This window comes from Rousettus aegyptiacus, unplaced genomic scaffold, assembly GCF_014176215.1.
Source record: "Rousettus aegyptiacus isolate mRouAeg1 unplaced genomic scaffold, mRouAeg1.p scaffold_m13_p_1, whole genome shotgun sequence".
In the NCBI taxonomy this organism is placed as follows: Eukaryota; Metazoa; Chordata; class Mammalia; order Chiroptera; family Pteropodidae; genus Rousettus; species Rousettus aegyptiacus.
The window spans coordinates 16,589,472-16,617,407 of record NW_023416284.1 but is presented as its reverse complement, the minus strand read 5'-3'; the positions used below and the strand labels follow the sequence as shown (position 1 = coordinate 16,617,407).

General features: G+C 50.4%; 2 protein-coding genes and 1 pseudogene across 2 annotated transcripts; 2 read left to right on the top strand and 1 right to left on the bottom strand.

Moving 5' to 3' along the window:
* Nucleotides 1-43: 43 nt before the first annotated feature.
* TENT5B (terminal nucleotidyltransferase 5B) lies at nucleotides 44-7,109 on the top strand. Its single transcript, XM_016132162.2, has 2 exons — nucleotides 44-608; nucleotides 5,256-7,109. The coding sequence occupies exons 1-2, from the start codon at nucleotides 345-347 to the stop codon at nucleotides 6,276-6,278; spliced, it is 1,287 nt and encodes a 428-aa protein (XP_015987648.1). The 5' UTR covers nucleotides 44-344; the 3' UTR covers nucleotides 6,279-7,109.
* A 3,078-nt stretch (nucleotides 7,110-10,187) lies between these two features.
* On the bottom strand, nucleotides 10,188-17,941 carry TRNP1 (TMF1 regulated nuclear protein 1). Its single transcript, XM_016132097.2, has 2 exons — nucleotides 15,801-17,941; nucleotides 10,188-10,917 (listed from the first exon to the last, which is right to left on the bottom strand). The coding sequence occupies exon 1, from the start codon at nucleotides 16,670-16,672 to the stop codon at nucleotides 15,968-15,970; it is 705 nt and encodes a 234-aa protein (XP_015987583.2). The 5' UTR covers nucleotides 16,673-17,941; the 3' UTR covers nucleotides 10,188-10,917; nucleotides 15,801-15,967.
* LOC118604416 lies at nucleotides 14,531-14,648 on the top strand (annotated as a pseudogene).
* Nucleotides 17,942-27,936: the final 9,995 nt, after the last annotated feature.

Below are 27,936 nucleotides of genomic sequence, written 5' to 3'. Positions count from 1 at the left end.
TCCAGCCAATCGAAATCTCCCTGGAGCCCAGTGACTCGCGTGCAAAGCTCTGTTGACCAATGGCAGGGGCGTCAAGAGGAGGGGCGGCTCCTGCTGTATGACAGCTGCCGGGACCAATAGGCAAGTCGCCCGCGGCCTATAAGAGTCAGCTGGGCCCGCGGCGACAGACTTTAGGGTCGGTTGGTCGTCGCTGTCGCAGGTGTGCCCTGGGTTTTCCTCGCTGGTCGCTGCCGTCCGGTCCCTGCAGCCGCGCCCCAGCCTTGGCTCCGGCCCAACTGCTCTCCCTGCCCTCCTCCCTTTGACCACCCCCCGATTTCTACCGTCGGGGCCCCAGGGCCGGCTTAATGATGCCGTCGGAGAGTAAAGCTGAGAGCCCGGACCGAGCGGCTACGCAGGTGGGGACGGCTGCGGCCTCGGAGGTGACCACGGCCGCCGAGGCAGACGGCGGCCCCGACCCGAAGGCCTCATCAGCCTCCCTCGGACGGCACCTGAGTGGGCTGAGCTGGCCACAGGTGAAGCGGCTGGACGCGCTATTGAGCGAGCCGATTCCCATTCATGGGCGCGGCAATTTCCCCACGCTGAGCGTGCAGCCCCGGCAGATCGTGCAGGTGAGAGGTCGCTGGGCGGGAGGGGGCCCAGAGTCGCTATCCTGAGGCTCTCGAGGCTGAAAGGCACCCGGAGTTTATTCAATTTGTTGGACAGCTAGGGAAAATAAGGCTCAGAGAGGGACAGGGGCTCTAACAAAACCGCACAGCATTGATAGTAGACCATACCCCTCCCCCTTTCACCTCACAGCTCTTTCCCACTTAGTTTCCCCGTCCCGGGCACCTGGGGAGCGGCTGTTCCTCTGGACCATTCACCCAGGCCCCGGCTTGGAGACGGAAGGAGAATGAGGGGGGATCCAGAAGCAGAGGAAGAATAGTCCCTGCCGCAAGGACAAAAAAAAAAAAAAAAAAAAAAAAAAAAAAAAAAATGCCAGACAGCCCTGGATGGGTACGTGTGCGTGCCTAGGTCCAAAATAGTTCTTTTCATCCTGAAATATCATTCCTGGACCTCACCCCGTCACCCCTTCCCTCTCAAGGTTCTGGGGGCAGACTCTGTCCTATGCTCCCACAACCCTTGGCTCAAGAGTCCCCTAGCTAAGTGGAAAAGCCTAGAAATCCTGACAAGAACTGCCTCCCTCTCCAGACCAGACCTGATGGAAGTGTGCTGGAAGGCAACCTCAGGTGTCCAGTTTGGGTGTTTCTCCCCTTCCCCACGATTGGAAACAAAGGCTATCCCAGGTCCCAAGCCCCATTTCTGTCCCGAGGAGCCGAGGAAGAGAATTCTGGCAAAGCCTCTCCTCTGCCTCAGATTCCCTCTACCTGACACTCAGCAACCCTAAAATTGCTCTTTCATCTGTATGCCCCAGGCACTATCATACTCCGAAATACCAGAATATGGTAATTGTTGTACCCATTTTATAGCTGGGGAAGCAAAGGTCCCAAGAGCGAGCTGCCTAAGATTACCTAAAGAGGTGAAAATCAAACCCAGAGAATCTTGGGTCTTTCCATTAGCAGATGCTGCAGGTTCAAGGTGTTTCCACTCCTTCCCCAGCAGCCAAGATTCAACATCTAGGTCTTAGGGGTGTCTTCTGGTAAAACAAACAAACCAGGAAATCAGCCACAATTTCTGTGCATTTCTACCAACAGATGGACTTTTTTCCTGGGAGATAGCCCCCAGTTAGGTAAAGCAGGTCATTCCCCTGCCCCCTGCTGCCTTAGCTTCCACAGCGGGGGAGGGATGCTCACTGGGGGATTTACCTTGCCCTCCCTCCCAAGGAATGGGGGGTGGGGGTAGGGGCAGATTCCTCAGGGCTGACTAATCTGCAGCCCAGTGGCACCTCACAGAGGCATTCCTCTGCTGCCCGCTGTCATGGGGTAATTAGGTAACCAGTTTCTCTCCAGGAGAGTCAAGTCAGGTCAACCTTGGAGCCCCAAATGCTGTGCCTCCAGGACTGTTGTCCCAGGCACGGGGAGAGGGGATGGGAGAGCACAGTGTGGCAGCTCCCCTCTGCAGGCACAAGGGGCGCCCTGGAGGGTAAGTCCCCGCCCTTGTCAGTAAGGTCCAAACTGCTTTTACTGCTCCCCACTCTGTGCCAAGTCCTTGTTCAGGACACGAAGACATAGAATATGACCAGGACCCAGCCTCTGGCCTTCCAGGTCCACCCAGCCAGATGGGGGAGACTGCAGGTCAATAGGAGGTGACTCTACAATGCAATAATCATAGATAATAGTACAGTGTCTTCCTAGACAAGGGTCAGAGACAAAACGGAGCTGCTGGCTCTGGTGGGGAGGAGCATCGGAGACTTCAGAGCTGGACTGGGAAGTTGGACATCTGCCTTCAGGGTTTGGGCTGTCGTGTATTCTCTGTGCTGGGCTTAGTGTCCCCATCTGTTCAATGGGGATGGGTTAGACTGCTCTCCCACACCCTTTCTAGTTCTAGAATCCAAAGGGCACAGGTGCCTTCACCTGGCTTTTACAATTGCCTCCACAGGGAAGAAAGACCATCTCCTGGCAGAAATCTGCAGCTGGCAGCTTCACAAGCTGTTGGGAAGTGTGTGGTGGGGGTGCTGCTTGTTGAGTTTGGGCTTCTCTCCAGTGCTGAGTTGCCCCACAGTACAAGAACTGGAATCTTTCTCCTGTACTTCACAAGGTTTCACCTGCAGCAGCAAGCCGAGCAAGTAGAAATACTGTTCTTGTTTGAACCTAGGCTAGAGGGACCCACTCTTCTACAGGAGGCCCCCTGCCCTCTGGGAGGCCTGGTTCTAATTATAAGCTCAGCCATTTATTGGCCGCGTGACCTTGGATAAGTCCTTTGCCCTCTCTGGGCCCAGAGGATTGAATTAGACAATCTGATCTCTCCAGGGACAGCCAGAGGGCCTGCATTAGGCAGCTCTGAATTCAAGTTTTATAAGCATGCTGGCTAGCCGCCCCTACAGTCTCCCTGCAGGTCTCAGCAGTGGCCTGGGAGCAGAGTGGTTTGGGGAGGGCCTTGGCATAGGAGAAAGGAGGGTGCAGCCACTGCCCCCTCCATGGCTAGAAAGTCTGATTCAGGAGGTTCTGAGCTGCCCTGCAGTCCTTGGGTGTGGCAGTATCTGGGGACCGCCTGCCAAGCTGGCTACAGTCATACCTGGGAAAGAGACAACAGCCAGCCCCATAACCTGACGCAGGCGATTTAACAAGGGTACTGCTACCTACTCACCAGGCCAGATGCCATACCCTGGGGTGGGCATCAGCCTGGGAGCAGGAGCTGGCACTGAATAAGGCTTAGTCAGCTCTAATGAGACTTGGGGAGGGGGCTGGTTTGCTTTGCGTGTCTGACAGAGTCCTTGAGATAAGGTCTTTGGCTCATTTCTCTCCTCAGCCTACATGGACACAGCTGCCAGGGTGTAGGTTAGAAGTCCCACAGGCTGGACTGCAGCAGCTGGCCCCTTTCCTCCAACCTCCCCTGTCTGGCTGGCCAAGGCATCCCCAATCTTCCTGCTCCCCAACTACTCTCATTCGGGGCTTCAGTGACTGGAGGATAGGCCTCACTGTGAAATTCTGAAAGTGGGAGAGGATTAGAACCCTAGTTTCTAATCTAGGCTCCTTCTGAACTGTGGGATAGTAACGTGGTAGAAAGAGTATTGACACTGGAGTCAGCTGTACCTGGATATGAAGGCACCTCTCCTTGACCTTGGGCAGGTTACTTCACTCTTGTGAGCCTTGGTGTCCCCATTCATACCTTGGAGATCATAAAGGCTTAACCCCTATAGATTCTGGTAAGAAGATCCAGTGCCTGGCACCCAATAGGTGCCTAACCAATGTTCCCCTTCCCTTCCCCCAGCTGTTCCCCCTCCCCCCATCAAGTTCCTGATGGCCATTTGCTTACCACCCATAGCCATGACAGTACCTTCCCCTCATCAAGATCCTCCCGGAAGCCTTCCTGGAGGGAGCCGCCCGCCTCAGGTTGCCCCACAGTGGCTTGCTGCCTCAGCACTTAGGTGCATTCTTTGCAGTAATTCCCTGGGAGGCGAGAAGGGCAGCCTGGCCGGTGCTGACTTGGCAGCAAGGGTTGCAGAATCACTCAGGGTAGGAATGCTGCCTGGTCACTTTCAGGATAGTGTACAGAGTACTCCAGGTTGCTGAGAAAATTGAGTGTACAGCCCAGCTCCTCTCTCCTCTCCACCTCATCCTAGGCCCTGGGAGACAGGTTCTAGAATCCAAAGGAAGCAGATGCCTTCACCTGGCCTATACGAATGCTAGAGAAGCAGGTTCAGGATGACTTGTAGGTTTACCTGTCATGTTCCTGTGTCAACAAGTGGGGTCTGCTACATCTCTTCCAACTTGGTTTGGGGGACTTCCTGAGATTTTGACCCATCCCCTCTCCTAAGAGCAGAAAGGGTCTGGGTTTTAACTTCCAGCCCTGCCATTTCCAAATGACATCACCTCTGAACTGTAGATATTTTACCATCGTAAACCTCAGTTTCCTCATCTCAAAACTGAGTATAACATTTGCCTTACTGGGTCCTTGTAAAGATGAAATGAGTGTCTCATAGTCAAAAGAACTTGAGAATCCAACTGACCTGAGTTCTAATCTCAGCCTGGCCACTCTCTAACCTTGGACATGTTTCTTGACCTCTCTATGCCTCAAGTCTCCTATCTGTAAATTGAGATGGTAATATTCAAACATAGGATTATTGTAAGGAATGATGTAGTAATACGTGTGAATTGAAAATTATATTCCCAACACATTTGAGCAGTTTGCATCATGCCTGGCACAAAACTAAGTGTTTTACTTGCAGTTTTAAGAGGTAGAATAGCCTAGTGGTTAAGACATGGGCTCTAAGTTTAATTCCCAGCTATGTGACCTTGGGCAAGTTGCCTAGCCCCTTTGAACTTCCATTTTCCCATCTATAAAGTAGGGAATAATAGTACCTACCTCACAGGGTTATTGTGAGTTTTTATCCTAATATATAAAGTGCTTAAATCAGGACCTGGCTTTTAGTAAATTCTATGCTTGTATTTGCTATTCTTTCTGAGGTTTTCCTCCAAATGGGCCATTCTCCAAGTTAGGAAATCAAAGCTTAGAGAGTTAATTGTCTTTCCAAAGGCACGGCAGGCGATAAGTGTTCAACAGTGGTTAATGTTATCATCACTGTTACGGAGAAGCCAATAATGGACCCCAGCGGCCCAGGCTCCTGACACCGCTCCCTCTTGCTGTCCCATCTGCAGGTTGTCCGCAGCAGCCTGGAGGCACGGGGACTGCGCGTGCATGGCGTGCGGCTACATGGCTCAGCTGCAAGCCACGTGCTGCACCCCGATAATGGCCTGGGCTATAAGGACCTGGACCTAGTATTCTACATGGACCTGCGCAGCGAGGCATCCTTCCAGCTGACCAAGGAGGTGGTGCTGGCCTGCCTGCTGGACTTCTTGCCGGCCGGTGTGAGCCGGGCCAAGATCACACCACTGACACTCAAGGAGGCGTACGTGCAGAAGCTGGTGAAAGTGTGCACGGACACAGACCGCTGGAGCCTCATCTCGTTGTCCAACAAGAGTGGCAAAAACATGGAGCTCAAGTTTGTGGACTCGGTCAGGCGTCAGTTCGAGTTCAGCGTAGACTCCTTCCAGATCATTCTGGACTCCCTGCTGCTCTTTGGCCAGTGCTCATCCACACCCATGTCCGAGGCCTTCCACCCAACAGTGACAGGAGAGAGCCTGTACGGGGACTTTGCCGAAGCCCTGGAGCACCTGCGTCACCGAGTCATCGCCACTCGCAGCCCTGAGGAGATCCGAGGTGGCGGCCTCCTCAAGTACTGCCACCTCCTGGTGCGGGGCTTCCGGCCTCAGCCCAGCACCGATGTAGGCGCCCTGCAGCGCTACATGTGCTCCCGCTTCTTCATTGACTTCCCAGACCTGCTGGAACAGCAGCGCACCCTGGAACGCTACCTGGAGGCCCACTTCAGCGGGGCCGACTTGGCCCGCCGCTATGCCTGCCTGGTGACGCTGCACCGTGTGGTCAATGAGAGCACCGTGTGCCTGATGAGCCACGAGCGCCGCCAGACACTGGACCTCATCGCCACAATGGCGCTCCAGGCGCTGGCTGAGCAGGGCCCGGCTGCTGCAGCCGCGTTGGCCTGGCGCCCTCCAGGCCCCAACGGGGTTGTGCCTGCCACCATCAATTACTATGTGACCCCTGTGCAGCCTCTGCTGGCCCGAGCCCACTCCTGCTATCCCACCTGGCTGCCTTGTAACTGACTCGGACCTTGGCCGGATGAGATCGGGCCTTCCTGGATGGAGTGGGGCCTCCAGGACTGTGTGGAGGACATGACCGGAGACAGGCAGCCTGTGCCAGGTGGCCCCACACAGGTTCCCCCAAGTGAGTCCCCTATGGGTTTAGGAAACTGGGGTTCTTGGCAGATGGACCCTTTGCTTATTGCACCACATTTTTAAACCAGCATGATTGTTGGGTACAAGAGCTGTTTGTCTTGGGGGTCAATTGCCTTTAGGAGACAAAGCACATTTGAGGTGATAACCTAAATGTCCATCTTCTTGGGTTGATTTCTGCGGCCTAGAAAGGGTCTTTTTGGCTAAGTGATCCCAGCAGCCTCTGAAGGCCTGCAGCCCACACAATGACTGAATATGGTATGTTATGGGAACTAGTCACTTTAGGTCAGGCTGGGCCACTAACCAGGCCTGGTGGTCCAACCTGGCTAATCACTGGGAGAGGGGAAACTGAGGTGTGAGGCAGATGCCTGAGTTTGGAGAGGGATATATATGTTTAGCTCAGTCCCCTAACACTCCTAACCCAAGCTGTCAAGGTTTGTGGTGGGCAGGAGCCAAGTGGCCTGGGGTGGGACACAGCCCGTGACCCTTCTAGGGTGTTGCTCCCTTCTACCAGGTCATGGGGAGACCTCCTGCCTGGGAGCTTGTTCTTCAGAGGGTGTGGGGCCTGAAGCAGCCACAGTCAAGTGCTCCCTCCCCGCTGGCCTGGTAACAGGTTCCTCACCTGGAGGAGGAGAACCATGCCCCGCCTCCTGTTACTGTTTTGCACTCTTAACACCTGCCAATAAAGATTGTCTACACTGAGCTTAGCACCATGCTTTCTCCTGGGAGATCGACCTTCCATGGCTGTGGTGGCTGTAGCTGCCTCTCGCAGAATGAGTCTGGCTTATGTTGTGGGAGGGGACATGGGGTGGGGGTGTGTCTGAGGTCTGGGCTGTGGCTGGGGGAATGCCCCTCCTCTCAACAACAGCCCCAGGTTAACAATTGTGCTAGGAGCTCATATCTACATGTGTGACTTGCACCTGCCCATTGCCTTAGCAGCGAGTCTCTTGTTAAAGAGTAAATATTTCAGTATTTCCTACCTAGAGTCCTGATGACCCTGGACTTGGCCTCATACTCTGGTGCTCAGGGCTGCTCGACCCCATATCTGCCCACCCTACACTCTCCCTTCCCAGGAAGCAGGTGGAGAACAAGCGGGTGAATCTAGACTGGAGACCCCTTCAGTAGTGGCAGAGACCCCAGAAGTCCCCCAAAGCCAGAACCCAGGTTTCACATTCCTACTCTGGATAGGTTTCCTCAATCCTCCAGCTCCCTCTGTCACCCCTCAAGTGCTGATGGGCACACTCTAGCTCATTCTAAGCAGATCTCCTAGAAGGGCAGGTGTCTCCTTTCCAAACCCACCTGGGGCCATGCCGGGCTGTCAGAGAGGAAATCTCAAGCACTCTGGGAGCTGTTCCCTCGGGGCATCAGCCAGTCACTGGCCTGGACGCTGCCCTCTGTTTACTCAGCTTCTTTGATCCAGGGATTGCAAAGCCCTTAACACATTCAGCTTCATTGGTGGCTTCTGAAGTGGTGGCTTTGATGGTTTCAGCCAGGGTGGAAAAACAAGGCCACAGAGGAAGCCAGGTCACCTGCGTGAGTCCAGCCACCTCACCACCTCACCGGCTCAATAGGTCCCTGCTGGGCTCAAAATGGCTGGAAGGGTAAATGGAAAGGCTTTCTTTGCTTGATGACTGAAAACAGCCCCCCAACTTTTCTCCAACCATGTCCACCTAACTAAGGTCCTGGGAGGGACTAAGTTTGTCCCAGCTCCTGATTTTGACATGTCAGGGATGCTTGCAGGGTAAGCACACAGGCTTAGCTTGTTGGGGTAGGGAGCGGGCTTCACCTAGTTGTGTTTGTATTTGAGGGTGAGAAAGCCAAGAACCCATGATACATGTATATACATGCATTCAGCCCAGAGTGAGCCAACTACCATCAAGGGGTTGGGAATAAGTTAGCAAACCAAAGGCCAAGATCCCTGCCCTCATTTAGATTACATTCGAATGGAGTATACAAGGCCACAGAGCAAGCCCCAGGTCACCTGGGTAAGTCCAGTAACCTTACCTGCTCAATGGTCCTAGAAGGTCAGCAATGCTCAAAAATATATGTAGCAGGTAAGAGATTAAAATAGCTGGGGTTTACCATTTTTAGAAGAAGTCAGGGTGGACCTCATTGAAAGGATGACATTTGATTGAAACAGATTTCAAAGTAGTGGGAAGCAAGCCATGCAAACGTCTGGGGAAAGGTCCAGGCAAAGGGAACTTGTCTGACAGTACACACGCTCCGGGCAGGCGCGACTCTGGGAGGGCGCGTGCGCCTGAGGGTGTCTGCTTGGCCTAGTGCAGGCACCTGTGCTTCAGTGCCAGTATGCAATCTGCATGGGGGTGAGAAGCAGCAGAGAGACAGGAGTTCCCAGTAACAGCTACCATTTCTGGAGTGCTCTACTCCAGGCCAGGACAATAAGGTCTTCCCCATTACTATCCTCATTTCACCCTTGCAACAATTAGAAGAGCAAGGATTATCTCCATTTTAAAGACCAGGAAACTGATACCAGAGAGGCCAGAGAGGTTTGTCCCTACACTGATTTCCCATGATGAGTGTCAGTATGTCTTTTGTACATATATGTGACAAGGCATGTTTGGCATGTGATGGAGTGAGTTTATATTGCTATGACTTAGAGTATAGCAGTGTGTCAAGATGTAAATTTTCTTGATATGCATGTGACAACAGCCATGGCTTGTGGTGATTATGTTAGAGGCCTATGATGACAAGAGGCATGCCTGTGGGTATGTTCGGGGATGGTACAGTGTTTCCAGGTGTAAGAAAAACATTGACTCAATGGCTGGCTTTGTTCTCTTGTGGACAATTCCTGTAGCCATCAAAGATGACAGGACAGGCAGAAATCAAGAACTAGGAATCAGAGCCAGAGAAGGGAAGGCTGAGGCAGGAAAGCCCCAACTCTACACTGCTCTCCAAAAAGCAATGCACCCAGCCCTTACACACAGCAGGTGGACTCCAGTGCCGGAAGGAGTGTTATTGCAAACTTTGAGGAAGATGATGTGTTGGCCCCTCCAGCCCCACTCTCTACCCTTCTCCCAGCTCTGTGCCCTGGGGAGGGTGACATTTAAGGACTATGCATCAATGGCTCCCTTGTTCCTTGCCTTCCTGTTGGGGTTGGCTGATGAGAAGCCCCAGCAGGAAATTGCAGAATGAGATGTTTATTCCCCTGCTCCCTCCCCACCAGGTTGCCATGGTTGGCTACACCTCTCAATCAAAGGCCACTGCTCCTGTCAAGGGCCCTCTCCCCACGGCTGTAGGCGTACTCTCTAGGTCTCTTGCTCCACCCCCTCCCAGTCCCGCTTCAGCCAGAGAGCTGCACCATCTCTTGTTAGTTTCTTAAGCTCACGCCTTTGGAAATAATCCCTTTTAAATCTCTTCCCAGTTTGAGCGCCCTGTCTCCTGCCAGAACCCTGACTGACAAACAGGTCCATACAGTTACCAGCACAGTCACACACAATCCTCCACACATCATCATGCTGCCATGTTACCACAAACATGCACAACCTCCTTCCCTCCAGGTCACACGGTCTCGCATGTGCCTTCCCACCCCCTAGCTTCCTCATTATATCCTTAACTGGGGGAAGACTTCCTGGAGAGGGTCATCTTTGAGCCAGGTCAAGGGAAAAATCAGTCTGCAAATCAGTCAACAGGCCCAAGACTGCCAAGGGAAACTAAACAATCTGCTCAAGGAACTGCCAACTTAAAGAGCTGTGACGGACATGCACAAAGAAAGCAAGGACACTTGCAAAATAAACCTCAAAACCACACACATTTGTCTCACATTATTGACATTTATTCTTCCTGAATGTATGAATCAAGGGACTGACTCAATATACATTCATTCTGCAGAATTCTACAAGTTCCAGGTTGTGTGTGAGTAAATGTGGTTCCCTTCCCTCTATTATCAGGTGTTTGAATAAATGTGGTTCCTTTTCTCATTTAAAATTTTGCTGAGAGTTCTTATGTGGCCACCACCTCTTTCTGAGAAAGAGGTGTGTCCCCCCAGGAGCCAGAGCCAATGCCCTTTGTGAGGGGCCACAGGCACACTCCCACGGGGAGAGGGCGAGGACAGTGAATGAGGGAGACAGGGATTTCTCAGACCATTTTCCCTCAAAAAGGTCTTGGCCCTGTTTGACTAAGAAGCAATGGCAGCTACCAAGCTGCACTGTGACTTAACAATGATGACTATATTTTTAAAAGAAATCCTTTTCATCTTCACATCGGAAATGTTTGCTATACTCTTAAATGGTGTCTTGGGGACCTGTTGTAACATTTCTAATTGTACAGCGTAAGCCAAAGTCAAATGTGGCATACACAAAGAAATTAATAATACAGGCAACTTGCTCAGAATCCAGCCCCTTGCCACTGTAAGCGAAGGGCTCCTGTGAAGCGAGGAGGGCTCAAGGTTGTTTAGGGTCCACTAGAGAAGTCTTCCTGAAGGAGGTGCCCAGGGAAGGAGCAGAATCCAGTTCAGATCCATAGAGTGGATGCTCTGAGGAGCTGGGAGGAGCTGGAGAAAATAATTTCAAGAGTTCTAATTACCTCTTCCCCACAGCCACTCAGCCCCACCCAAATGCTTCCTCAAGGACCTCTTTAAGAGGGGCCATTGTGCAGAGAAGGTCCAGGGTCAATATTGTGGAACTGAGCTCCACCGGCTCCCACCCTGGAGGGGTGGGGCGTCCTAGAGTAAGCAGAAGTTCCCTTGGGCCTTTGTCCTTGGCTGGGATTCTCACTGGTCTGAGCAGCTGGAATGGAATGTTCCTGGGATGAAAAGTCTACCCCTTCCTCCACCTCTCCCCTTATGGAGTTCCCCGGGGCCTGTGGTGGGGGTAGAGGGGGACTGTTGCAAGGATTCCTGATATGGTGATGCTCTGGAGAAGCACAGGTCCACGCTGCCTGGGCGCTCTGTCCGCAGATGGGGCTCCAGTATATATTTTCAGATCTCCCCTATGTGCTAGGCAATTTGTGTGACCTCTCATTTAATACTCAGAAGCTATCTTCTCCCTAGGTCCTCAAAACACATGAGAGAGAGAGAGAGAGAGAGAGACAGAGACAGAGACAGAGACAGACAGACAGAGACAGACGGACAGACAGAGAGAAATTGGCACACAAAAGGGAAAGGGAAGTCATTTGCCCAAGGTATCCCAGCTGAGAAGTGCTAGGCCAGGACTGAATCCTTGGTCTGTCTTGTTCCAAGTGTGGGGTACTATCTTCCCCACCAAAGAGCCTGTCACCCTCCTCCTCTGCCATCTCAGGCTCCTCGCTTTCCTTGGCACCAAACATTCCAGCTCTTGAAGGCAAGCCCAGGCTCTGAGCATCATTGGCCTGCCCTTGCCTGAAGCCAGGTATGCTGACTCAGCCTGACTCACCTCCAGAGCCCAGACAACCAGGCTGGGGAGCCAGCCTTTGGGGGTGTGCCCAGACCTTGGGGAGGGGTGCCTTCTGCCACCCCTCCAGTATCTCATCACATCCCTCCGCAGAACCAAGGACCTGGGGTTACTGTACTCAAACATAAAGGTGAGAGCCCAGCAATCCCCCAATGGAGCCCTCATTTGCCTGATAAATGAAAAGTTGCATAGCCTATTGTCTCAGAAATCCCTCACTTACAGGTTCTATGTCCTTGAGCAAGTTACCTGTCCTCCCTGACCCTCAGTTTCCTCATCTATGGAAACAAGACTAATAACCCCTACATTGCAGAATAGTTGAAAGGATTAAATCAGATAATGGATGTAAAGTGCTTAGCACAGTGTCTGGCATAGAGGAGGTGGTTAAGTTATTATTATTCCAGAACCAAGGATTCCTTTCCCCCATGACTCCTGGCGAGGGTGCAATCAGGACTAATGGGGGAAGAAGTAGGCTGGGGATCTCCCAGCTTTCCCAAATACCTCCTCCCCCTACCTGTAAAGAGCCTCTCCATCAGTTCTGAGGGGCCTGGGCCCCCGGGCTTTTCTCCAGAGCTGGCTGTCAGGGAAAGGGAGCCTCCTGGAGACTGACCACTGCAGGCTTATGGCGCCTGAGCAAAAAGACCTGTTGCTTCAGTCTAATGTCTAGGAAGCCCCCTTGGTCCTCAGGTGGTGGTGGGATGTTCTGATGCCCCCTCAGGGGTGTTCTGATCAACTATCAGTGTTAACAAATCTGTGACAGGCAAAATGACTCCAGGCTTTTACACAAAAGGTGACCAACGGGGGCAACCTCTTTCCAGGAAAGTCTCTCCTGACAGACCTTCTCCCCAAGCCTGGGGACCAGTCCAAGCAGAGGGCTTCTTTTGAGTCCCTTCCCTAAATGACCTCCACTAAACACTCTTCTGCCGCCCTTAAAGCTCAAGGCCTAAGAAGCCCCACACTGCCCTCTGGTGGCACTACACAGAGGATCTAGAGATACCCTCTCTTGGCTGGGAAGGGACTCATCCAGAGGGAGGGGCAAGTCTCACACTAGAACCCTGAACTGACTTCCTAGCACCAGGTACTAACCTGAAAAAAGTCTGTTCCCTCATTTCCCTTTGATGAGATCCCAGATTCACTGGGGGCCATCAATGTCCTCAATGCACAGATCCCTCAAGATCCCCTGTAGTCTGTCCAGTCCCCAGCTCTAGGAGCCATCAAGAAAGTGTTCAGGAAGTCATGTTGGGGGAGTGTCAGTTTCCTGACCAGGGGCTACAGTTATTTGTGAGGGCCTAAAAATAGCCCTCCAGCAATACAAACTGTCCAGCCCCCAGAGGGTCCCCTGGGGTGGTATCCGTCAGGGAAGGGTGCCTTGAGGAGGGCCGGGAGATACAAATCCTTAAAAGCAGAGACCCTGGCGCCGGTTCCCGGTTCCCTTGGGCGCCAGGCCCCAGGTGCACGCCAGGAGTGTGTGGGAAGAGACGCCCCACCTTCAGAGATCCAGTTCTTAAGGGGAAACGTCAACATCCATAGGTCAGAGGTAGAAGTGGGGGGTGGAGGAATTAAAGAGGGGGAAGAAAAAAAAAGCAGAGACCCTCTGATTCGGTGCTGCTTCTTGAGCCCCTCAACTGAGTGGATAGCAATGTTTGCTGATTGGGGAGAAAATGGAGCTTCGTAGAGGGGGCCCTAGGTGGGTCTGGCAGGGTGGGAAGGTGACTTTTAAAAGCTGGCTGAGGGGATAATGGGTAGAGCAGTGAACTGAGAGCTGGGGTTCAGGTCACTGAGTGCCAAGGCCCTTGGTGAGAAGCGGTAGGATTTCTGGGAGTAGAGCAAAGGGAGAGCTGCCTGTGACACTAGGACCAATCTCCATTTCCTGCACAAAACACCACTTTCCCCAGCGAGAGCCATCTCTAATTCTCCCTTGCCCCTCCCCCTCCTTCAAATCAGGACAAAGCTGATTACCAATAAATCCCAGAGAAAGGCAAAATTGTGACGGCACAGAGCACTTTACGCCATTAGCTAAAAGCTTCTCTGGACCAAGTGCCCTCTTCCAGGCAACCCAGAAAACAAACAGTTCTGGCTGCAGCCCAGCACTGTGGCCAAAAACTCCTCACTGCATCACCTCCAGAAAGTCCTTGTCCTTTCTGGGCCTCTAGACCCCAAATGACCCAAGTAGCTTCGAAAGGTTCTCAACTCTCTAGGGAGGCCAGGAGATGCCAGGGCCGCCCACCACTCTCCTGGTCCCCAAGCTCTCATTCTGAGACCTCTTCCTGGAATTCTTTTCCCCAGCTAAGAATGAATTCAGGAAGTCCTGGATGTTAGCTGAGAGACCAGCCAAAAGGTCTGATACCTGGGGAGTAGAAGTCTAATAGGGGGGTCAGGTGAGGGACCCTGGGGCTCTACCTTTCAAAGCAGTCCACCTGACCCTTGGGGCTCTAGGAATGAACCAGATCCTCATGATTTTGACTGCGATCTTATCCTATCCCCTTCTCCCCATTCCCAAGCCCTGACATGAGAAGAGACAGCTATATTCAGGGAGATACTGAAGAAACCAGCCCAAAGAGAGGGCAGAGTTGTTCTAAGTCACACAGCAGGCAAGCCCAACACCAGCTCTCTCTAGCATCTGCTCCTGGGCAGGGAAGAGACACTAGGCAGACATACACAGGCCTGGGGCCTACTGCTGTCCCTTGCTGGCATGTGATCTTGCCACTCTGCAAAACGAGTACTTTAAATTAACTCCTTGTCTATGCCATGCTACCCGGAACAAGCCCAATCCCATCTGATCTTGGAAGCTAAGCAGGGTTGGACCTGGTTAGTACTTGGGTGAGAGACCACCTAGGAAGACCAGGTGCTGTAGGCATAAAAAAGAAATAAATAAGTAAAAAATATAAGTGTTTGTAAGCTGACAATATAAGGTCCTTGCAATCTGTGAGGTCAGCCAAGAGTTACCTTGCCTAATAAACAAACTTCTGGCTCTACCCGTGAAAGCACTGCTTGTTTCTAGTTGTGATTTATGAGAATAAAACATCCTTCCATGACTTATTGGGGAAGACAGACCTCTGCCCTGTGTCATCTTCCCTACAGCCCTTCCAGGAAGCGAAGATACCCACTTTACAGACTGACAAGTTAGGCTGCAGTCAACTTAGCTGGTGATTAGCAAAGCAGCATCCGGGCCATTCACAACTGAGTGGGGGCAGGGGAAGGAGTACCTGAAGGGCATGTGGACAAGAAGAGAAGGAGATCTCATTTCAGGTCTGGCCCTTTAAGGCCCCCCTTTCTACAAGCCAATGACATACCTGCCCCCTTGGGGCCTGTGAAAGGATATCACCTAGCTCCATGCCTGGCAGTGCCATCTTAGCGACAGGTTGGGAGGGGGTTCCTAGGAGAACAGATGAGGCTTTAGGCAGTTACCAAACACTGGATATCAAAGTCAGGCGGTACTCAGAGCAAAGCTGCATAAGGACACGAGAAAAATATCTGTCTCCTAGAAGTGGAAGGGCCTAAGTATAAGTATATTGGGAACATATCCTCAACCTCTCTGGGATTCCATCCCCCCAAATGGGAAACAAGGGCTTAGGAGAGGAGAACTCAGGGGTACATTGCTGTGCCAGCTCCCACCCCATCCTGGGAACTCATTATTCTGTCCTCCCGAAGGTATGGAGCTGGGTAGTGCCAGAATACAGCAGCCTCAAGTGCAAGACTCTTCTTACAGGCCCAAGGGACTCAATGAAAAGGCAATGCAGGTGGAGGTGAGGGTGGGGGGTGCTGCGTCAGTGCACCAGCCTCCACTTGGTAAGTTTGCTGGCAAACCACTCCTGGCGTCTGAGCACCTTCAATTTTTCAACTCTACAGTGGGAACTTGGAGCTACCACCTCCTTCCCCAAGAGGTCTGGGAGAGGCGGCAAAAGAAAGTGGACAGCTTTATTAGGGACCCAGCGGACTCCAGAGACCCAAGGGAGTTCCTGCACCACCCTGCTGCGACCCTCGGATGCACCAGCCGCTAAGACCGCACCTCAGCTTCCTTTACTGGTCCCCCGGCCCCCAGACTGTCTCTTCCTGTGGTTGGTCAGTCCATCCATCCGCGTCGGTGACGCCGTCCATCCAGCCGGGGTCCGCCATCCTTCGGTCAGAACCTCGGCGACGGCCTGTCGGTGGTGGCCAGGAGTCCCAGCGCCGAGATCAGCGCTGGGGGGAGGCGGGGCCCCGGGGTGGGCTTCGGCGAAAGGGCGAGTCGGGCTCCGGGCCATGGCCCCGCCGCAGGCGTCCGGCGCCCCAGGGCACGCAGCTACCCAGACCCAGCGCCGAGGCGAGCAGCGCGGGCGGGCGGCCGCGGCGGCCACGGCGCGAGCCCTTCTTGAGGCGCGACCCGTGCGCCGCCAGGTAGAGCTCGGCCTGCGCCACGCCACCGCCCAGGCGGCCCAGGCTCTCGGCGCGGTGAGCCAGACGCAGCTCTGCCGCCAGGAAGACGCGGTGCAGCTGCAGGACGCGGCTCTCCAACTCCGACACCAGGCGCCGGCGGCCCTCCACCTCCAGCAATCGCCGCCTCGCTTCGGCCAGCTCCAGAGCGCGGCCCCCAGCTCCCGCCGCCGCCGCCGCCGCGCCGGGGCCGCCGCCCGCGCCCCCTGCCGAGCCGGTGCCTCTCGCATCCCCGTTAGCGCCCTGGCGCCAGCGCTGCAGCTCCTGCCCCTCGGCCAGGCCCGCCGACACCGGGGCCGCCTCCGGCAGCGTGGAGGCCTGAGCTGGGGTCGGGGTCAAGGTCAGAGTTGGGGACGGGGGTTGAGGGGACGACAGGGGCTCCCGTGGTGGTGGCGGCGGTGGGGACCCTGGTTCCGCCGCCCCTTCCTGGGCCCCCGGGCCGCAGGCGCTGATGCGGCAGCCCGGCATCCCCCGCCCCCAGGCGGTCTGCAGCGGTCGGTCCCGGGGTCTGGCCGGCTGTCCCCGCGGGACACCAAGGAACCGAGAGATGCGGCCGCAGCCCCCGCGCCAGCGCAGCACCGGCCGCCAGTGCGTCTTATAGAGCACGGGGCGGAGCGATGGACAGCACAGCCAATCAAAACCTGGCTTGTCCAGAACCCGCCTCCCCTGCGCTTCAGTTCACCACATCGCCTAGAACCTTCGGGTCCTTCAGTCCTTCTCTGCCTTGCCAGGCATCTGGTCCCCACCCATCTCCCCCTAAAAGTTGGGTGGAAAGAGGACTGCATCCTCTCTGTTCTGGCTCTTGAATCATAAGCTCTGTTAACTGGTGCTTAGAAATCGTGGACTCCAGTCTCTGCCGAGCAGAGGGTTTTGCCTGAGACCACGCTGTGACAGTGAGAGCCTGGACTAGAACTCAGAAGGCTTGACTCCTTGCACAGTGCTCCTCTCGTACCGCATGCTGCCCCTCGGTCGAGTCGGTTCTGCCTGGTCTCCTGGGCCACAAACTCAGCAGAACGCTCTTGTCCAATCTCCCTGGGGCAGTGGAGAGGTTAACCCAGAGGGGCGACTGGGGTCGCCGTGGGAATTTGGCCGGGTTGGTTCACCACCAGGCAGCCCCTTTCTGAGCAGAACAAACCACAGAGCTGCCGCTGAGCTTGGCGCGGCTTTCATAAACCCTAAAGTCCACCCAGAGGAGGCATGGACCCCACAGTGTGCAAAATTCTTTCCATGCCCCTGCTCCTGTTTGCTCCTCCCAGTAGATGTCCCCGCACCATTACATTGAGGGGAAACGGAGCCAGGAGGTGCAGGGGTGCTTTCCCCAAGGTCACAGTGCAGGTTGGTCGCTGAATCTGCCCACTGGATGGAACCAGCTCAGCCATTCATGTCCTCTGTGGGCTCAGATACCTGAGTCTCCTCACTGTCACCAGGGGACCCTCCTCAAATGAGACCTTAGTCATCTAGCAAAATAATAGAACATTTTGGCAATTTTCCCCACAGCAGAAATGACCCCCCAATACCTGCTCCAAACACTGGCCCAGACACCATGGCCCTGCCTCAGTTTTCATCTACTTGAAGGTGCCATCAGAGATGGGAGGTCTCTGTGGTGGGCCCAACAGAGGTTAGAGGGCCAGAAACCAGCTCAGACTCTGGGCTCAAAGGGACCCGCTAAAACTGTGGCCAGTGTGATTACTGCCCCAGCCTGAAAAGAGGCAGATGGTAGAGCTGCACTGGCTTGATGTGAAGAACACAGTGGAGCAGCAACCTCCCACCTCCCCCCCCCCCCACACCCTTAGATTGAGTGATTGGGACTCATGGGCGTGGGCGAGACAGCTCGGCTCCTGAGAGGCAGCTCGAAAGGGGCTCAGAGAGGAGGGAAGGGTACATGAGGGGGCGCCAAGCTAAGTAAAGAGGAAAGGAGGAAGACTCAGAAGGAAGGAGTGAGGAGGACTGTGTTCAATGACCAGGAGTAGCGGAGGCTCAGTGGAGGGGAAGGGGAGGAGTTCAGGGAGGGCAAGAGGGGTCGTGAATGTGATGGGTTCGGGGAAGGGGGAGGGCTTTAGAGGGCGCACTGGTGCTTAGAGGAGGCACATAGAGGGAGAAGAGGGAAGTTCGGTGAGGAGGATGGGGCCTCCGGGAGTCAAAGGGGCTCAGTGGAGACACGGATACTCAGGAGTTACCAAGTTGCCCCCAGCAAGGAGAAATGCCCTGCTGAATGGCATCATCATTCCTTTGAATCATCTCCTTTGTGTCATCTAACCCTGTGTCTTTCTCTGTGCAGGAGATGCTCCCTTCCATCTTTGTGGGGAGATTAACAGGTGTTTTGCTAGCATCAGGAAGATCACTGCTTCCAACTTCTGGGGGATGAATAAGGGGAACAAGACTAGGACTTAGCCACCCCCTTACCCCCACCATCAACCAAATCCCGAGAACAAGCCAGATCTGAGTTCAAATACCATACATGGCACATGTGAGTGACCTTGGGAAAGTCATTTCTCTGAATAGGAGAAGACACTCAACCTATATTTATTGAATGGATGAATGTTCTCTATCTCCTCACAGCATCCCTAAGAAAGGAGCATCAGCAGCTTTTTCTTCCTGATGAGAAACCAAAGCCCAAAGAAATGAAGAGACTTGCTCAAGGTCACACAGCAGGTAAGTGACCAAGCAAGGATTCAGACACAGAAAGTCATAGCTCACTTCTCTGTTATTCTTTGATATGACCCCTCTTCCTAGCCTCTGTGGCAGCAGTCACTAACCTTTTCTGACACTAGGGACCAGTGCTCCTATGAGGATCTAATGCCCGATGATCTGAGGTGGAGCTGAGGCAGTGATGCTAGCGCTGGGGAGAGGCTGCAGATACAGATGAAGCTTCACTCTCTTGCTTGCCTCTCACCTCCTGCTGTGAGGCCCAGTTCCTAACAGGCAGTGAACCGGTACCAGTCCATGCCCCACAGATTGGGGACCCCTGCTCTATGACACTTCCCATAATTGATATATATGTTTGTTTAGTTATTCAATAGTCACTTTCTCTAGATTGGTTTTGTTTACCATTTGACTCCCCTGAAGTTAAGTAGAATGCCTGGCCCCATAAAGCACTCAATAAACATGTGTTTGAATTGAAAAATAATGCAAGAGTACACAGAGCTTCTTAAGAAGAGAGAAGTCCCTTTCTTCATTCATTCATGCATGCATGCATGCATCCATCTATCCATCCATCCATCCATCCATTCTTTATTTCACTTGGTTGACAAATTTGATCATCACCTTCTCTGTTGAGCTGGTTGCTGGAGGTACAACAACAATCACATGGGGTCTGCCCTCAGGGGGCACACAGTCTAGAGGGGACAGAGATATATTGATGGCAATTCAGTGAAGTAACTAATGGGATGGGGAAACTGAGGCTCTGGGAACACAGAGAAAACCCTGAGCCCAGCTGGAGATCAGGGAGAGTTCCCTGCAGATGATGTTTAAACTGAAACCTGAAGGATGAATCAAAGTGAGTGATGCAGAGGTGGTGGGGGATGGGAAGGGAGAAGGATTCAGGATGGGAACACCATGTGCACAGGCCCAGAGGCCAGAGCTTTGGCATCAGCCACCTTCCTTTTCAGCTTCCTTACTTGCCCTGGACTCCGCACTCCCAGGTGTGGAGAGGGGCCACAGCCAACCACCCCTTAGGGCATAGCCAGCCTGGCAAACACAACATTTGGAATTAGAAAATACATTTTAAACTATAATGATTATTGGCTTTTTCCTGATCTTTATAAAAGTTTTACATTTCTTTTGTAGAAAAGGTGGGAAATAGAGAAAATATTAAAATAAAAAAGAGAGAGAGAGGAAAGCCATTTGGGATTAGGGAGGCTCGAGTTTGAATTAAAGCTCAGATCTCTCCTAGCTGTGCAGTCCTGAGGAAGGCACATTTTCTCTGTGATTTTTAGGGTCTGAGGAATGAAGCTGCTGATACCTGTGTCATAGGCAAGGACACAGATAGATGCAAAGATTTATCCAAGATGTCATTGGTAGTAATATCTGTCCTTCATGTGAGTCAGAGACCCTGAAAGAGAAGAGACAGCTTGAGGGGGACCTGGTTCCAGAGTCCCGTTCATTAAATACACACCCCTCCCAGGACAGCAGCCAGCAGAGATAGAGCTTTATGGATGGGGAGTGTGGCTGTGGCTCAAAGCAGGATCCCGTCCGTCAGCTAAGAGTGGAATGGGGCATGAGGTTAAAGCCTGAGGAATCTACTTCCATTCCAGCCTAGAAGATTCGAAGTCTCTGCTAAGAGATCCAACCCCTCCCTTTCAGTCTCTTCCCTGCAACCTGGCCTGGCACCCTCTAGGATGTGATATCAGTTTAATAATTTAGCAGATGCAGACAAAGATAGCAGCTCTGAAAATAACCCAGCCAAGCCCAGCCTCCATCTCCTCTTTCCTCAGCAGTCTCCCTGCTCTCTCCCCAAGGTTTCTGCTTGCCCCCACACCTGTCAGCACCCCTGCCCAACAATGGGCACCTGACTTGACACCTCCTCCTTTTCCTGCTTCTAGTCCTTCTCCACCCTTCTCACTTCTTCTTTCACTAATTAGAGCCTAAAAGAATCTTGTGCTAGAAGTCAAAAGCTTGGGTTTAATTCATCATGTGCACTTAAGCAAGTCCCTTCTCTCTAAGACTCTGTTTCCACATTTATAAAATGAGGCCTCTGGATTCCTAAATGTGGCAGGAACAAAATATTTGGGTGGCAGCAATTACTTAGGGGACTGGATGCCTTCCTCAGAAAGGCACGACTGCAATGTCTGTGCCATCTCAGTCAGCAGCACTACAATCCGTTCCGCTGCGCCATCCAGAAAGCTCACGGGTTTTCTTTGTTTTTAACTTCTCTTGTGATGAAAATTTTGACCTGGTTGTCATTCCTAGAATAAAAGGCTATGACTTGTATACACACAGATGTAGCAGAGTCCATCTGCTTTTAATGCTTCATTATATTTCTGACGATTCTATTTCCCTCTAGGAAGTTGAGAAGAGTAATGCCCCTTCCCCCTCAATAGGTCTTTGCTCAAATCATCCCGCTTTTATGGGTCTCAGTTTTCACATCTCTAAAGTGGCCAAGTGTTGAGGGGTAAGTAGGACAAGGTAAGACTCCATGATCTCTAGATCATAAGCTCCAAAAGAAGTGAGATCGTTTCTGTTTTCATGCATTCATTTGACAACATAATTAAGCACTTACTATGTAAGGTGCTAGGGGCACAGCAGTAAATGAAGGAAGCACAGTCCCTTTTCCCTTGAAGCTTACATTTCAGAAATAAAAATAATTGAATCCCGAGGCACGTGCCATGAAGGAATAATAAAATACGTGCTAATGTTTACTTAGCGCTTACTCTGTGCTAGGTATTGATCCTATGAGATCCTATTTTAGCATACCCCATTTTACAGATCAGGAAACTGAAGGATGCAGTGGTTAAGTAAATATGGCCGAGGTCACATGGTCAAGGAGTGGCTTAACTAGGATTCAACACACAGGCAGTCTGCCTCCGGAGACTGTTTTCAACCATGATGCCATAGGGCTTCCCTAGAAATTATGAACATGATGGAAAGGGAGTCAGAGGGGCTTCTCCTTAGGAGGGGAAATTTAAGCTGAGACTTGAAAAATAAGTAGAAATCAGTCATGCAGAATTAGGGAGAGAGCATTCCCAGCAAAAAAAAAAAAAAAAAAAAAATGTGCAAAGGTCCTGAGACAGAAAGATCAGTGTGTTCGGTGCCTGGTAAACCAGCAAGAAAATGGGGAGAGCTGAGGTCAGAGGAGCAGGCTGGGCCTGGAGGCCAAGGCGAGGGTTTTGGATTTTACTCTAAGTTCAGGGGGAGCCTCTGAAAGATTTAAGTGGGGATCAAAATGATTTGATTTGTTTTTAAAAGATCGTGCTGTTTGCTGTGTGGAGATGAACTTAAAGGGAGCAAGAGGAGAATGAGGGAGACCAATCAGGAGATTATTGCAGTAATCCAGCTGAGAGAGGACAGCACCAGGCCAGGAGTCATGGAGAGAAGTGGGAGGGAGGATGGATTTGGGTTTTATATGGAGTCGAACTGAGAGGATTTGTGGATGGATTAGTGCGGAGGTGAGGAAATGCTTTCTGGGTTTCTGGATGGCAGCAGAATAGATTGTGGTGCCCTTGACTGAGAGGAGAAAGATCAAAGACCAAGGGAGGAACAAGGTTAGTGGAGAAATAGAGGTAAAGAAGGGTTTTTTCCTAAATGATAATTGTTTCATTGCAGAAATAAGAATGAAAGGGGTATACAGTGATAAATAGCCCATTATATCTTCCCATTTTTTAGTCCAACGAATAAATGTTATACTTTGCAGACAGTGTACCTTCGGTTTCAAAGGTGGAAAAGATTATTTGAAATAACTGGCATTAACATAGCATTCAGAGAATATGGCTTGCATTACTGTGCACTAAAAAATGAAGGTCTAACTTGTAAAATTGTGTCATGTATCAAACTAATGAGAAAAAGCAAAACGCAATAAAAAAACAATATAAAGAGGAAAATATATATTTCTGGTAAAGGTCTACATACATAGAAGATAAACTTCTGGAAATAAAATTTTTTGGACACTTGTTTTGGAAACTGTTTCTGCTTTTCCTCTATACTTAATACTACTAACAGAATGCTTCTGACACTATTGGTCACCGTGTGTGTGTGTGTGTGTGTGTGTGTGTGTGTGTGTGTGTGTTTCCTACCCCAACCAATTCTTTCATACCAGCTGGGTGTTCTGCAATTCAATTCAATTCTGACACTAACCAGAGTTCAGGCAGGTTGCAGAGGTTAAGGGCTTATTCCCACAAGACTGCCCCAACTTCAGATGCTAATCACAAGTAGTAGGTCTTCAGGTTATCCACAATTTCTGTCCAACTTGGCTACAAATCAGAGGTTCCCACGATCCTGTCCTTGAATTCAATCATTTGCTCTAACAGCTCACAGAACTAATGGAAACACATTAACCAGTCGATTATGTAATAAAGGATAATAAAGGGTACAGATGAACAGCCAGATGAAGAGGTACAAAGGCAAGGTCTAGAAGGGTCCTGAGCATAGGAGCTTCTGTTTTCAAGGGTGTTCCACCCTCCCGGCATGTGGAGTTCACCAAACCGGAAGCTCTCTGAACCCTATACTTTCAGGATTTCTATGGAGGCTTCCTCACATAGGCATGATTGATCATTAACTCAGTTTACAGCCCCTCTCCCTTCCCAGAGGATGGGAGTGGGGCTGGGGCTAGGAGGTCGAAGCTTCTAATGTTCACTTCATTAGAACAAAAGGCATTCCAGGAAATGATCCAAGAAATTCCAAGAGATTTCAGAACTCTGTGTCAGGAACTAGGGGCAGTCACCAACACAGGCATATCTCGTTCTATTGTGCTTCACAGATGTTGCATTTTTGGTAACTTGAAGGCAAGACCCTCTACCAGCAAAAAGATTATGATCTGCTTTACTGCAATACTAATTTTATTGTAGCAGTCTGGAACTGAACCCACAATACCTTCCAGGTATGGCTGTATATATATATTTTCTATTATTTCACAACACCCAAGTTGGACATCCATGATAAGCAGCCAGGTGTATAGATCAGCACTACAGAATCAGGGCTGGAGGCTTGAATTTGGGGAGTCATCTTTTCTCTATCAGCATTTTCTCCTGAGGCCATGGGACAGGATGAATGGCCTCAGGAGAAAATGCTGATAGAGAAAAGAAGTGGGCAGAGGTCTGAGGCACCACATTTAGAAGTTAGGATGATGGGGAGGAACCAGCAAAGGAGCCTAAGCAGGAATGGTTGGCAGTAAAGGAAGAAAACAAGGAAGAGACTGAACAATAAATTGAAAGTGAAGAAGCAATCACGGCAAATGTTGACCACTCTTCTGTAAAGTTTTGTTTTGAAAAGAAGCAGAGAATGGGGTGGTAGCTGACAAGAAAGTGAGGTCAGTCAGGAGTTCTGTAAGAATGAAGCTTACTAGGACCAGCTTTGTACACTGATGGCATTGAGCCAGTAGAGAGGGAAGTATGGCTGCCTGGCATGAAATAATAACCTCAGGTCGGAGCTTAAGAAAGCAAGAGAGGATAGGCTCTCCGGTCCATCCCGACACAAGTCTTTATAAAGCATTTACTGTGTGCCAGATAATGTTCCACGTGCTGGGGCTATGGCAGTGACAAAGACCAGCAAGGTCCCTGGCCCTCTGAGCATGCTCAGTCCAAAGGAAGAGAGTAAGGCCATAAAGAATCAACCGGAATAAGATTATTTCAGACTAGGTTCTGTGCCTGCTTTGAAGGAAGTTAACAAGACGATGTCCTTTAGAGAAGTCAAGGCTGATGGAGTAGTCAGCTGTGGTTTTTACCTCCTATCACCCGCTTGTCCTACTTTTGGTAATAGTGCCTTTATGTTTTGGGGGGAACCATTTCTCCTACACGCTTAATACATGTTTTTGTGGAACACATTCCAGTCCATCTTCAAGAACAGGCTTGTGACCTTGGCCTACCCAATGAAACAATACTAGGGCATTTGCTGAAACGACTGAGAAAGAGAAACTTTTTTTTACCTGGGAACGTTGACTGAATGGATTATAAACCTGGAGCTGCAGGCAGTCATCTTGTCACCTCAAGGGAAGTGCTTGCCTGCTACCCAGCAAGAAAGCCCAGAAACAAAGAGAGACCAGATAAGTGGAGAAATCACTTGAGCGCCTGATTCCAGCCATACCTGAAGGTAGGGCTACTCTTGGACTTTTCAGTTAAGTGAGCTAATAAATTCCAGTTTTTCTTAAGCTACTTTGAGCTGGGTTCTCTGTCACTTATAATTGAACAAATCCTGATTGATGAAGAAGGCCTGGAGGACACAAAAGGGGCGGACTTAGAAGAGCCAAGGAGGAGCAATCCAGGTGGAAGGGAGAGGAGGTGCAAAGATTGTTTGCAGAATAGTTTGGGGCATTTGGGGAACATGAAGGAGACAGGTGAAGCTGGAATATAATAAGCTATGGTGATGGAAAGAGATTAGATAGAATCACAGGAAGAGAGTTCCATTTCCAGCAAAATGGCAGAAGAGGGGTACAAATGCTTTCCCATATAGCACTTTAAAAATGGCGGACCAATTCTTTAAAGTATCTTTTATAAAGCATCAATGAGCTGACTATAAAGTAAGGGAAATAGAGGCCAGAAACAACAAGAAAGGGCAACAAGTAAATGAGTCCTGCGGCTGGTGTTTGCCCTGAAGATACCTGTTGAACACAGAGGCCTAGACCAGAGAAAATTTTTTACTTCAACCCACAATGAGACATTTTACAACAGGACCCAGGACCCAGACAAAAGTTTCACAAGCAATACTCACTGATTTCTATGTGATGCATGCTGGTGTTTCCTGGCCTATTCTGTCTTATACTATTTAATTCCTTTTTTGTAATCCTGTTTGAGATCCATTCAACAATAGAGTACCAGGAATTACAGAGTATTGTGTTTGTGGAGGGGAAGCCAAGGTGCAAACCAATTGCAAGATGCACTCAGGAAGCATTCAGAAGAAAAGGATCATTTGGGGCTCCAGCATTTTGTTGGATTTTTCTTTTCCAGGGAGTTCAATGTTGGCCATGTTGAGTTTGACATGCCTATTAGAAAGATTTTCAAGTGGGCAGCTGAATTTGTGTGTCTGGAGCTCAGGTAGGCTGCAGATGTGAATTTGGAATTGTCAGCACATAGGCAGTGTTCAACTGGAAGAGATGATCACAGGATAAGAGAAGGCAGAGGAGAAAAGAGTACCAAGCACAGAGCCTAGGCACTCAAATGTTAAGCAGCCAGTGAGAAGAAATGGCCCACACCTTTGCCCTCTTCTTTCTCCTTTTCTCCATCTTGCTTTCACAAATGTAAATGGGGAGATACCATGAAGGACCTCAAGACAAAGGCCTTGCTTTACAGATGGATGAACAGAGAGCTGCTGTGCGAAGTCTGTTTCTTCCAGCTGAATCTAATTCTTCACTGATACAGGAACAAAATTGAGAAAATCCTGGCAAGATTGAGCAAGAAAAAAAAGAGGGAGATGGCACAAGTAAATGATGTTAGATTTGAAGAACAGGACTACAGAACTACAGATGTCGCAGATAGTTACATAGGAGAATATTATAAACAATGTTATGACAAATTTAAAACAAAAGTAAGACAGAAAAATTTCTGGGAGAATAAAAATTTATATCAAGAACAGCCAAGGACAGAATGAGAAAGAAAATTACAGAACAATATTACTTAAGAACATAGATGTAAATTCTCTACACAAAAAATTAGTAAGCTAAATCTAGCAATGTATTTAAAAGATAATAAATACATCATCATCAAATTGAGTTTACTCTAGGAAGGTTGATTCAACATCAGAAAATCGACCAGTTAATTAATCATATTAAAACATTAGAGGATAAAAAACAAGTAAACATTTCAATTTATACAGAAAACATATTTGATAATTCAACAATCCTTTATGTTAAAAATTCTCAGCAAACTAGGTAGAAAGCACCATTAACCCGATGAAGTGCCCCCTCCTGGAAGGAGGAGTATCTACATATATCAGAATTCTGTAAGGAAAATGTCTCTTCTCTCTCATTTATTTATTTATTCAATCATCTCTGATTTTAAAAGAAATTAAAATGTTTTTGTGGGCCCCTAAAAGTACTGTGGGTCCTAGGCACTGTGCTTACTGTGCCCAATGGATAAATCAGCCTGAATGAGGAACACCGTTAAAGGAATGACTCCCATCATTTTCAGGATGTTTTTCTCTGGGAGGATGAAGAAAGAGTAGTAGGCAACAGAGGAGGATGATACAGAGGACTTTGATGATACTGGAATGTCCCATTAGACCAGTGGTGAGTGCCTGGATGTTCATTTTATCTTTAATCTTAAAACAATACATATGCTTTTATATAGATATAGATTATTTTATATGTAATTATACATATGTGTATGCACATGCATATATTCTTCTACATGATATTTTACAATTAAATTTTTAAAATAAAAATGTATAAGGACCAGGTCATGTGGGGCCCGTAGACCAGGGTAGGGCCTGGCCCACTGCAGACATGCCATAAATGTGCATTGAATAATTTAATAACCATCTGACTCCGGATCAGATCCCTCCTCTCGCTCATGACAAAGCTCCAGCTGTGGCTTTCTGTAATCCCCCCACTGCCACTATAGCAGTGGCTGGTAGAGGTTCTGAGGATCCTCCCCCAGGCTGTCTGGCTGAGTCTGAAGCCTCCGGGCCCCAGAGGAAATGCTGGGCTGGTTCCAGCTGCTCACCCTTAGGATGCTAAGGAACAAAGACTGCTAAGAAACAGATCCCCAGACCCAGAGGCCAGAAGGATTCAGGGGTAAGGCTCTGGGACAGACAACTGCCTGAGGCTTCTAGAGACCACAGTGAGTGGCTCTTCTCCAATCTCTTTGATGGTGTGGGGCGATAGCAGTTCAGTCTCTCCAGTCCCAGGGAATAGGTGGATCTAGGCCTTAGGTTCAAGGAGACAAGTGGCATTCAGAAGAATGGACCTCGCGATAAGTGGCTCCCAGATCACCATAGATTCTATGCCCCCCAAGCATGGCTGGCACAATCTCTAATCTGATGGGGTCATGCTGGCCAGGTGACAAGGGAGGCCTGGTGACCAGACTGAAGGACCCTGTCCGTGTCTGGCTCTATGACACCTTTGGACCTTGGACCAACTCTAGGGGCTG

Coding starts and splice junctions, on each gene's coding strand:
- TRNP1 (XM_016132097.2), bottom strand. CDS start 16,672: ATGCCGGGCTGCCGCATCAGCGCCTGCGGCCCGGGGGCCCAGGAAGGG.
- TENT5B (XM_016132162.2), top strand. CDS start 345: ATGATGCCGTCGGAGAGTAAAGCTGAGAGCCCGGACCGAGCGGCTACG. Junction 609..5,255: donor AGCCCCGGCAGATCGTGCAG/GTGAGAGGTCGC, acceptor TCCCATCTGCAG/GTTGTCCGCAGCAGCCTGGA.